General features: G+C 33.6%; 2 protein-coding genes across 2 annotated transcripts; both read left to right on the forward strand.

Moving 5' to 3' along the window:
- Positions 1–317: 317 nt before the first annotated feature.
- Positions 318–2623, forward strand: LOC116130413 (transcription factor MYB46-like). The gene is made up of 2 exons (XM_031416166.1): positions 318–673; positions 1970–2623. Exons 1-2 carry the CDS (start codon positions 342–344, stop codon positions 2565–2567), a joined length of 930 nt encoding a protein of 309 aa, XP_031272026.1. The 5' UTR covers positions 318–341; the 3' UTR covers positions 2568–2623.
- Positions 2624–11603: 8980 nt separating this feature from the next.
- LOC116130357 (pentatricopeptide repeat-containing protein At3g46790, chloroplastic-like) lies at positions 11604–12500 on the forward strand. The gene has a single exon (XM_031416106.1). It carries the CDS (start codon positions 11604–11606, stop codon positions 12498–12500), a length of 897 nt encoding a protein of 298 aa, XP_031271966.1.
- Positions 12501–12968: the final 468 nt, after the last annotated feature.

Here is a 12968-nt window from a genome sequence, read left to right on the forward strand (position 1 = left end):
AAGACTAATTTCATGGCAAAAAGACAGATTTATCATGGAGTCAAAGACAAGAAGACTCTCTCCTTTTCTTTTCTTTCTTTCTCTCTCAAATGTCCCCATCCAAACCGTTGTCTACCCAGACTCATCACCCAACTTTTCTCTCTCTCTCTCTCTCTCTCTATTTCCTATATTCTAAGCAAACCCTACAACCATCACCATCATCATGATCTCATTTCCACTTCATGAAGCCTCCTCCCTTTCTCTCTTTCTCTTTCTCTATCTCTTTCTGTTATAAACTCTTTCACTCATCTACATCACACCAGTTGGGAGAACATTAAGAACTCCAAAATTTATTCACCAAAATGAGGAAGCCTTCAGACACTTCACCAATGAAGACTACTTCCAACAATGTTTTGGACAGTAATGGTGGTGGTGGTGGTGCTGCCTCAGCCGGTGGCAGTAAGCTGAGGAAGGGCTTGTGGTCTCCCGAGGAAGACGACAAGCTGATGAGCTACATGCTCAACAATGGCCAGGGTTGTTGGAGTGATGTTGCTAGAAATGCTGGTTTGCAGAGATGTGGAAAGAGTTGCAGACTTCGTTGGATCAATTACTTGAGACCTGACCTCAAACGAGGTGCCTTTTCTCCTCAAGAAGAAGAGCTTATTATTCATCTGCATTCTCTTCTTGGCAACAGGTATTCTTCCTTCTTCCTTCTTCCTTCCTTCTTCCCTCCCTCGCTTTTCGTTGTGTCATCGTCTACATGATTGGTCTGTTTGCGATCTGTTGTTAATCGAAAGCTGTAAAATTTTGTCTTTTATTATTTATTGGTGTTAAGAGACAGGAGTCTGGATTTTGAAAAAGATCTCCTCTCGTTTTTATCATCTTCATCTACATGATTAATTTGCACTCTCTTGTTTATTGAAAACTATAAAATTTTGTCTTTTAATATTTATCCATATTAATAGGCATGAGCCTGGATTTTGGAAAAATAAGGACACCTGTATCTAAGAATTCTTCATTAGCACGATGAGATTACCAATTTGTTTATCTTAACCCCAAAAAGTGGAGACTTACTGTAATGTTTCGTGAGATGTTTCACGAAAAACTAACAATTAATGGTAGGTTAATATTGTCAAGTTTTCTCGTATTGAAAACAGTAAAAAATTTGTCTTTTAATATTATATGTAGTTAACTGATATAATATAATTAACCAATAGAAAAAGAAAACAAAAATGTTATGTGTTTAAAAATTCTTAATTTTAACTATTTGTCTGTCTTTTAACCCTAAAAGTAGAGACTTACCATGTTCAATATGACTTTTTGAAGATAACATAATTTGGTAGGACAATAATGGTAGATTTTAGTAAGGCTAATGCATGCTTATTAGTGGAGAAATGGTCTCATTTTTACTCAATGAGATGAGCACTTTTTGTCTCTAACCCTTTTCCACAAAGTGTCTCTAAGGCTTTGATGTTGAGTAAGAAATTATAGAACTAAAGGAATAAAAAGTAAAGAGTACATTTTAATTTTGTTGTTTTGCCTTTATCATCGATTGCCCCATATGAAGGCTAATTTAATACAAACAAAATAATAGTAATAATAAGAATAATAACAAATACGATAACTAATTAAGACAAATACTATCTCTATATATAGATTATGAAATCAATTCATGTGTTATAACTAGGCCGGACCACCACGCGGCGGCGGGGCAACAACCAAAAAAAAAAAAAAAAAAAATAATAATAATAATAAAAAAAATTGAATATAGTGATTTTTACTCTTGATCTTCCCTTGGAGTTGAAGACACTCTACTAGATTAATTAATTCTCCATTTTGTATCATGATTTTTGATTGATAATTAGATTCCATATAGACTTGCATGCATGGACTTTGATTGAATAATTGATTTATTTATTTATTTTAAGGTGATTGAGACTGACTGATGTTCTTAATGTTGATTTTTTTTTGGGAATCAAAATCAATTAAGGTGGTCTCAAATTGCGGCTCGTTTGCCTGGGCGTACAGACAATGAAATAAAGAATTTTTGGAATTCAACAATCAAGAAAAGGCTTAAGAATTTATCTTCGTCTTCTTCAACAACAACGACAGCACTCTCTCCCAATAGTGCCAGTGATAATTCTTCACCAAATATGGCTAATGGATTCATGTCCATGCATAAACATCAACATCATCAACAAGGTATGAACATAGCCGCCATGTACATGATGGATGCATCATCGTCGTCATCGACGTCATCATACATGATGGATGCATTGCCTCATAATAATCAAGGGGTGCTCAACATGTTTGGAAATAATTCAAGAGGGAATTGGAATCATCATCATCATCAGCAGGAGATGTATGTGCCTCCACTGATGGAGAGTATAGGCAGCATGGAGGAGAATGTTAATGTGAAGATTGAGAATAATCATAATAATTCATATGAGCATGAGAATAATAATGGTTTAATTAACAACATGAATAATAAAATAATAATAATAAAGGAGAGAATTTACGGGGTTGGGAGCTTTTGGCAAGGATCATCAGAAGAGATCAAATTTGGAGAATGGGACTTGGAGGATTGATGAAAGATGTTTCATCTTTCCTAGTAATTTTTTGGATATATTCTAGTTGATATATAATATCGATAAACTGTCTTTTCATTCCCTCATTTTTTTTTTTTTTTAAATCCTTCTAAAAAATTTGATCATACCCATCTTAATATTTTCTTTTCTTCTTCACCCACCAACCCCACCCCCCCCCCCCCCCCCCCCCCTCTTCTTTTTTTAAAAAAAAAAAAAAACAACAAAATACCCTTCAAACTTATAGCTTTTGGTTTGGGTTTGAAATTAATGTGTTGATCTTTGAATTACTCTTTGTTATAGATAGAAGTGGAAATTAGAGTCAGGAATAAGGTTGAAATAGAGGATTATTGAACGGGAATTTATTGTATTTTATTTTATATGATGTAATTAAGTAGAATCTCATGTGAATTGCCATGAGAGCATATATATATATATATACTTTGTGATAGTTGTAAGTTAGTTGTTATGTATCAAAATTATTGTAGTAAGTAAATATACATGATATATATATATATATATATATAATGAGTGTACAAATTAAGAAATTTGTTGTGGAGATTATTGAAAGTGGTCATTACATTAGTGGAGATAATTGGTTGTATTACATGATGAGAAATAGAAATCTCTCTCTCACTCATTCCCTTTGTGACAATCAAGCTTCTTCTTCTTCGTGACAATGAAGAAATAGAATCATAATAATCAATCCCAAATCTTTTTGTCTCTCCTATGTGTACAAAATATTCTTTTTGAATTGGGGTAGTTCAATCTACATTCATCGATAGTGTATGTGTATCATTGAGTAGAGATTATTAATGGACTACCATTAATCAAGTTAAGCATGCATACTTTGATTATTTTTACGACAAAGACTATATATTATTCATTGTTTCTTCAAATGGGGTTTAATTATATGTATAAATCTCATTAGTTAGTTAAGATGTCCATTTCAAATAAAAATCAATTAGGGTTTGAGAGCAATCAGTGAAATTTGGGTTTGATTGTCATTCGAATTATTAGTTAGTTAGGCTTAATGGTTGAATTTAAAAGAGTAATTATGCTCTATTTCACCTTTAATTACACTAGAAAATGAATGTTTATTGGTCATAAAAACATTTCCATTAACAAGTAATTAATAACTTGTGCAAGAAGTGAATACAAAAGTAAGTTATAATTATCATGATCATGAAAAAACAAAAGGTGCTCACCAATTTCACTTGAGACATAATAAGAAGAAATTAATATCCATTGCATTATGCCACTCTAAATCATTTCTTCTAGATTATAAAATTAAACCTAAACCCACCATGGGTAGCCCAATCGTAAAGGCAAACCGAGGGGGCTACAAATGGTCCACCATTGTCTTAGGTTCGATTCCTGTGGCGTAAAGGTAATACATTTGCCCATGATTTACCTAAGGGCCATGGCATGAGTTGTGTGGAATAGCTCCCCCTGAGATAAATCGAGGTGTGTAAGCTAGTTGAAGACTTCTTATTTTAAAAAAAAAAAATACACCTAAGACACATGTTTTTCCATACAAATAATAATATTATGTATATACTTAAATTAGTGACAATACAGGAGACATAATATTCTCTTTGACATTTTATTTTTAATTGTAAATATATTAAAAGACAAATTTTTTTTTTCCTTATGTAAGAGATTGACTAAGTTTTGTATTAATGTTGCCGTCAAGAATAGACGTTTGGATTTTAAAAAGATCAGATACGAAATAAATGAAAGATTAGGACATCCAATATAGAAATTTGACATTCAATTTTTCTTTCTCAAAATTCCTCTTTAGGTGATGTTTAATTAGGGGTTGGTGTTGAGTTATGAAGTTTACTTCATCTTCAAGAATCGTTATTAAAAAGTGACATATAAGTTGAGATATTGAAGAAAGTTGGTAGCAGAATCTAGCCTACATCTAAAGTTGAATTTTTGTCATTCATATATGGCTAATTCATTTGGCTTCTGAATTATTATTATTATTATTATTATTTGGTATATGAGATATCCAGGCCCACATTGGAGCCTGCCTATTTCTCAGGTCTATAAAACACCCTATAAGTCCAATTGACCAAAATAATTGCACAAATGTGATAAGTACCCCTCATGCGACTCAAACACAAGACCCATTAGGTAGAAATACTTCACATATAAATAATTGATTAATGTTATGGGAGAATACTAAATAATGTACTTTCTTTTGGTAGATAATACTAGGGTGCGTTTGGTTAAGAGAATATTGTATTACTGAGAATGTTATATTAATGGAAAGATGCCTTGAAGATTACTAAGAATGTTTAGGGAAATATGTTTGTTTAGGTTGAAATAAATTGGTGGATATGTTATATAGATTACTAAATTGACCTTCTTTTTAAATATTAATATGATAATATTTGTATTATTATTTTTTGAATCATTTTATTTAACCCCTTACATTTGAAATTTTACTAAAATACCCCAGCTTATATAAAACTTTAATTTGTAAAAAAATCACCCCCACCGACCCTAAGCCATTGCCGACTGCCAGCCATTATTGTCGATAGTGGTAGGAGTGGTGCACGACTGGTCAGATCTGGTCGTCGTGCGCCGATCTAGCCGTGGATCTGGTCTTTAATGGCCAGGTTTGTGGCTGTTATGCACCATGGATCTAGCGGCTAATGGATAGATCTATTCCTGCATCCATGACCATGGATTTGGCTGTTTCTAGCCATATCTATAGCCGTTTGGCCGTTTTCGGCATCAATATGGCTAGAAATAGCCAGATCGGCTCACGACCGACTAGATCCGATCTGTCGTGCGCCGTTCTGGCAACTGGCTAGGGGACGACGATGGTCTTGGGTGGCTTGCAATTTTTTTTTTTAATATGAGGGCATTATTGTCCAAAAATTTAATTAATTAGTGGTAAAATTGTAATGGAAGATTCAAGTAAATTAATTTCAAAATAAGAGCATTATTGTCCAAAAATTTTATTAACAAGGGTGTGTTTAGATTAGGGGCATATAAGATAACGGGGGTAATCTTCGTTTATTTTACAAGATTTTAGTGTTTGATTTGCAAGTAATAAAATATTACAGGTATCTTTTATTACAAATAGTGTTTACTGTTGGTAATATAGGGTGTGATCCAGTACCCTCTCCCAGGGTTGTTATTAAAAGATTACTAGGTAATAATTTTTCCCTTAATTAAATACCACTTCAGACACAATTGCCCTCAAATATTTACCAAATAACCATTACCCAGCCCCCCTTATTTTTGAGAATTTAGCTAAAACTAGCCCGGTTTGGGTTTGAAATTAATGTGTTGATCTTTTGAATTACTTCTTTGTTAATAGATTAGAAGTGGAAATTAAGAGTCATGGAATAAGGTTGAAGTATAGAGGATTATTGAACGTGGAATTTATGTATTTTTATTTTATATGATGTAATTAAGTAGACATCTCATGTGAATAATTGCCATTGAGAGCATATATATATATATATACTTTGTGAATAGTTGTAAGTTAGTTGTTATGTATACAAAATTATTGTAGTAAGTAAATATACATGATATATATATATAATGAGATGTACAAATTAAGAAATTTGTATGTGGAGATTATTGAAAGTGGTCATTACATTAGTGGAGATAATTAGGTTGTATTACATGATGAAGAAATAGAAATCTCTCTCTCACTCATTCCCTTTGTGACAATCAAGCTTCTTCTTCTTCGTGACAATGAAGAAATAGAATCATAATAATCAATCCCAAATCTTTTTGTCTCTCCTATGTGTACAAATCATATTCTTTTTGAATTGGGGTAGTTCAATCTACATTCATCGATAGTGTATGTGTATCATTGAGTAGAGATTATTAATGGACTATCCATTAATCAAGTTAAGCATGCATAACTTTTGATTATTTTTACGACAAAGACTATATATTATTCATTGTTTCTTCAAATGGGGTTTAATATATATGTAAATATCTCATTAGTTAGTTAAGATGTCCATTTCAAATAAAAATCAATTAGGGTTTGAGGAGCAATCAGTGAAATTTGGGTTTGATTGTCATTGAATTATTAGTTAGTTAGGCTTAATGGTTGAATTCTTAAAAGAGTAATTATGACTCTTATTTCACCTTTAATTACACTAGAAAATGAATGTTTATTGGTCATAAAAACATTTCCATTAACAAGTTAATTAATAACTTGTGCAAGAAGTGAATACAAAAGTAAGCTTATAAATTATCATGATCATGAAAAACACAACAAGGTGCTCACCAATTTTCACTTGAATGACATATATAAGAAGAAATTAATATCCATTGCATTATGCCACTCTAAATCATTTCCTTCTAGATTATAAAATTAAACCTAAACCCACACATGGGTAGCCCAATCGTAAAGGCAAACCGAGGGGGCTACAAATGGTCCAATCCATTGTCTTAGGTTCGATTACCTTGTTGAGCGTAAAGGTAATACATTTGCCCATGATTTACCTAAGGGCTCATGGCGATGAGTTGTTGTGGAATAGCTCCCCCTGAGGATAAATCGAGACGTGTGTAAGCTAGTTTGAAGACTTCGGTTATTTTAAAAAAAAAAAAAAAATACACCTAATGACACATGTTTTTCCATACAAATTAATAATATTATGTATATACTTAAATTAGTGACAATACTAGGAGACATAATATTCTCTTTGACATTTTTATTTTTTTAATTGTAAATATATTAAAAGACAAATTTTTTTTTTTGTTCCTTCTTATGTAAGAGAATTGACTAAGTTCTTGTATTAATGTTGCCGTCAAGAATAGACGTTTGGATTTTAAAAAGATCAGATAAGAAATAAATGAAAGATTAGGACATCCAATATAGAAATTTGACATTCAATTTTTCTTTCTCAAAATTCCTCTTTAGGTGATGTTTAATTAGGGGTTGGTGTTGAGTTATGAAGTTTACTTCATCTTCAAGAATCGTTATTAAAAAGTGACATATAAGTTGAGATATTGAAGAAAGTTGGTAGCAGAATCTAGCCTACATCTAAAGTTGAATTTTTGTCATTCATATATGGCTAATTCATTTGGCTTCTGAATTATTATTATTATTATTATTATTTGGTATATGAGATATCCAGGCCCACATTGGAGCCTGCCTATTTCTCAGGTCTATAAAACACCCTATAAGTCCAATTGACCAAAATAATTGCACAAATGTGATAAGTACCCCTCATGCGACTCAAACACAAGACCCATTAGATAGAAATACTTCACATATAAATAATTGATTAATGTTATGGGAGAATACTAAATAATGTACTTTCTTTTGGTAGATAATACTAGGGTGCGTTTGGTTAAGAGAATATTGTATTACTGAGAATGTTATATTAATGGAAAGATACCTTGAAGATTATTGGGAATGTTTAGGGAAATGTGTTTGGTTAGGTTGGAATAAATTGGTCGATATGTTATATAGATTACTAAATTGACCTTCTTTTAAAATATTAATATAATAATATTTTTATTATTATTTTTTCCATTTAACCCCTTACATTTGAAATTTTGCTAAAACACCCCAGCTTATATAAAACTTTAATTTGTAAAAAAATCATCCTCACCCACCCCAAGTCATTGCCGATAGCCAGCCATCATTGCTGACAGTGGCAGGAATGGTGCACGATTAGTCGGATCTAACCGTCGTGCACCGATCTAGCCATGGATGTGGTCGTTAACAGCTAGGTTTGTTGCTGTTATGCACCATGGATCTAGCCAGATCGGCGCACGACCGGCTAGATTTGATCCATCGTGCGCTGTTCTGGCAATTGCCGGTGGTGGTGGCTGACAGACGACAATGGTCTTGGGTGGCCTGCAATTTTTTTTTTTTTAAATATAATGACATTATTGTCCAAAAACTTAATTAATTAGGGTAAAATTATAATGGAAGATTCAAGTAAATTAATTTCAAAATAAGGCATTATTGTCCAAAAATTTTATTAACAAGGGTATGTTTGGATCGGGGGCATATAAGATAATGGGGGAAATCTTCGTTTATTTTGCAAGATTTCAGTGTTTGATTTGCAAGTAATAAAGTATTATAGGTATCTTTTATTATAAATAATGTTTACTGTTGGTAATGTAGATGGTGATCCAGTACCCTCCCCCAAGGCTGTTATTAATAGATTACAGGTAATATGATTTTTATACCTATTTTTCCTTTAATTAAATACCACTTTAGACACAATTGTCCTCAAATATTTACCAAATAACCATTACACAGCCCCCTATATTTGAGAATTTAGCTAGAACACCCCAGCCACAAAAAAATTTAAAAGTTAATAAAATACTCTCATCCACCCAAGACCACTGTCGGCCATCTGTATCAGTCGTTGTAATGGCACATGACTAGTGAGATCTGGCCGGTCATGCGCTGATAAGGCATTTTTTGGGAAATAGCCAGATCTGGCTGTTTCTATGGTCGTAAAATGGCCATAGATCTGGCTGTGAAACGGCCATGAATTTGTGATCCATGGTCGGAAATGGCTTTGCTAGCACACGACTGGCCATATACGGTTAGTCGTGTGCCATTCTGTTGACTACCGGCGGCGACCGACGGTGATGGTTGGCTATCGACAGTGGCTTGGAATGGGTGGTAAGGCTGTAAACGAGCCGAGCTGAGTCAAGTTTTTGACTTATCGAGCTCAGCTCGTTTGCTACAGGATCGAGCTCGAGCTCTCGAGCCTGTGGAGTCATGGAAAAGGGACTTAAACTCAAGCTTAATTGAGTTCAAGTCGAGTTCGAGCCGACTCGACTTCATCTTCATCATCTGCATCTTTATCTCCATCATCTTTATCTTCATCCTTTTCTTCGTCTTTATCTCCATCATCTTCATCTTCATCTTCGTCTTCGTCTTCATCTCATCTTCGTCTTCGTCTTGTAGAGCATTACGAGTTATGCTGCTACCATCTCTATCTTCTTCATCTTCATCATTTTCTTCGTCTTTATCTCCATCATCTTCATCTTCATCTTTGTCTTCATCTCATCTTCATATTCATCTTGCAGAGCATTACGAGTTACGCTGCTACCATATCTTCTTGAGCCACCTCAGGCTCGCAAAGCCTACAAGTCAAGCCTCCCCATGTTCGAACTTGGCTCATTTTATATAACGAGCTTGAGTCGAGTTGACTCGGGTAACTATGAGCCAAGTCATAAACGAGCTTCAGATCGGCTTGCGAGCCGTTCGACTCGTCTAACATCCCTAGTGGATAGGGGTGATTTTACTACAAATTAAAGTTTTATATGGCTAAGGTGTTTTAGCAAAATTTCAAATGTAGGGTGTTAAAAGAAATGATTCAAAAAATAACAATTAAAAATAATATTATATCAATATTTAAAAAGGAGTGCAATTTAGTAATCTATATAACATACTTATCCATTTATCCTCCCAACCAAACATATTACTCACCAATTTATTTGAACCAGACAAATACATTTCCTAAACAATCCCAATAATCTTCAAGGTGATATATATTTTCATCAATATAACATCTTCTATAATAAAACATTATATGATCTAAATGCCTGCTAAAGGGATAAAATTGTAAAAAAAAAAAAAATAAGATTACCAAGTAATTTTAAAATGTCTAAGAAAATGGAGGTAATCAGATTACCTCTTATATAACCAACAATAATACTATTGGTTTTGGAAGGTTATCAGAATCTTATATTACTTGACAACCAAACGTGATAATCTAAGTAATATAAGATGACATTACCTCAGTAATAGGGGATTACCCCCAACCAAACACACCTTAAGAGTTTTCTGAATGTGTAACTAAAAACTTGTAAAAAANATTGGGGTGTTTTTGTAATTTAAAAAAAATATTTAGAGGTATTTAATTAAATTATCAAATTTAAGGGGTTTAAAAAAAGTTGAATAATTTTGGGAGTAGTATTCCCAAAAATCTGAATTTTTGGGTATTTTACTGTTTAACTTTTTTGGGAATACTAAAAGTAGTATTCCCAAATGTGAAACAAACGCAGCCTTAATATTTACCGATTTCTCGAAAACATATATATTTAACCCTCTCAAGTGCCTCAACGATTTTTGAAAACTATTTATTAAATCGACTGCAATATTTCTCTATTCATGAGGATTCCACTAGAATACCTTTTATTCTTAATAGGACATGAACTAAATCAGAATCATTATTAACAAGTCCAAATGAAATGATCCCCATTCTTTCATGGGGCTCTAGTGGAGACCAAAGGTCCTAAGCAAGCAAATTACACCTACCTCTATTTTCCAAGGCCAAAGTAAGCTCAAAACAAACCTACATAAAGTTTGTGAATGTAGTCCATTTGATCAAATAATTTCAAGAAACTCTTTACTTAGATGTCACTAAAGCCTCACAAATCTACCCTCACCATCAAACAAATAAACCAAATCCATGCCCGAATCATCAAAACTCTACAACCCCAAATCTTAAACCCGTTTCTAAAACTCTTAGCAAATTCATCCACTCCACAAAACGCATTTCTACTTTACAATAAAATGCTCCACTACCCTTCTTCCCATAACCACTACACTTTCACTCATGCTCTAAATGCATGCTTCTTGGCCCAAAATTCCCCCCAAAAAGGCCTTGAAATCCATGCCCATGTCATCAAACATGGGCACTTGCATGATGTTTTCATCCAAAATGCATTGCTCCACTTTTATGTAACTCAACATGATGTTTTCTCAGCCCACAAAGTCTTTGATTCTATAAATTACCCTGATGTTGTTTCCTGGAGTAGTTTGATTTCTGGGTTTTGTAAACGTGGTTTCTTTAATAAGGCTATTGATTTGTTTGTTGATATGAATGTTAGACCTAATTGTGTTACTCTTGTTAGTGTTTTATCTGCATGTTGTGGTTTACGGTCTTTGAAATTGGGGAAAGCTGTTCATGGATATAGCTTGAGAAATGTGGATGGATTTAACATTGTTTTGGGGAATGCAATGTGGATTTTTATGTGAGATGTGGATCAATTTTGGCTGCAGAGTATCTGTTTGTGAAAATGCCTGAGAGAGATGTTGTTTCTTGGAGTATTTTGATTGGTGGGTATGCACAAAGAGGGTTTTGTGAAGATGCCATAAGGGTTTTTAAAGAAATGGTGAAAACTAAAGAAGCTGAGCCTAATGAGGCCACAATTGTGAATGCATTATCAGCATGTTCATTGATTAGTTCTTTGAGTTTGGGCCAAGTAGTGCATGACTACATCAACAATAGAGCTGACCTTTTGGTGAGCAATGTTGTGATGAATTCTTTGTCCAATATGTATGTCAAATGTGGAGAAATTCGCACAGCAATTCAGGTCTTTAATAAGGTTAAGTACAAAGATGCCATCTCATGGACCACTATTATTAATGGCTTGGCCTTGAATGGTCTTGGCAAACAAGCTTTGCAACTCTTCTCTTTAATGCATGTCAATGGGGTCCCTCCTGATGATGTAACTTTCATTGGAGTTTTATCTGCATGTAGCCACGGAGGTCTTGTGGCTAAAGGGGTGATGGTTTTCGAGGCCATGTGGAGAGTTCACAGAATTGTGCCAAAAATGGAGCATTGTGCATGCATGGTTGACATGTATGGGAGAGCAGGGCTTGTGGAGGAAGCTGAGGCTTTTATTAGGGAGATGTGTATGGATGGAGAGGATAGGGAAGAGGGATTCATGTGGGGGGCTTTGTTGAATGCTTGTAGAAATCATGGAAACGGGGAGATGTTTGAAAGGATTAAGCAAAAGATTGTTGGGAATGTGAGAGGAGTTAGTGTTGGAACTTTTGCATTGTTGTCAAACACTTATGTGGGTTTTGATAGGTGGGATGAGGCTAATAAGGTTAGAGATGAGATGAGATTCATGGGATTGAAGAAGAAGGCTGGTTGTAGTTGGATTGAAGTGAATCAATCAATCTCTTGAAAAACCAATCATATATCATTCTTAAAGGATCTCGAAATTATTACTCGGACTGTAGTAACCATCTTTACCCATCCCTAACACCAATCTAACTAGAATGTAAGGCAAAAGGGTATCAGTAATACAATTTTCAATCTTCAAAAAAGTCCATTCGATAAAAAAAAAAAAATGCGAAAATCATCATTTAGACGATAATTTTGGGGAACTCGTTGAATAAACTATTTTTTCTTTTCAAACTAATGTAATATTTCACGTATTCTGATTTGTGTAATTAGATTTTTTTCTTTGTTTGATTATAGATTTGTTGAATAATATTATATCTTAGAAAAGTGTTTCATGTGTTGCCAATATGTAAGGTGGTTCGTGAGAACGTTACGATCACAATTTCGTAAGAAAACCATACAAAGTCATTTGTATATCATTCAATAAATGATACAATCTTTTTTTGATCTAATTATCACTATATCTACT

This window comes from Pistacia vera, unplaced genomic scaffold (assembly GCF_008641045.1).
Source record: "Pistacia vera cultivar Batoury unplaced genomic scaffold, PisVer_v2 Contig22, whole genome shotgun sequence".
Lineage (NCBI taxonomy): Eukaryota > Viridiplantae > Streptophyta > Magnoliopsida > Sapindales > Anacardiaceae > Pistacia > Pistacia vera.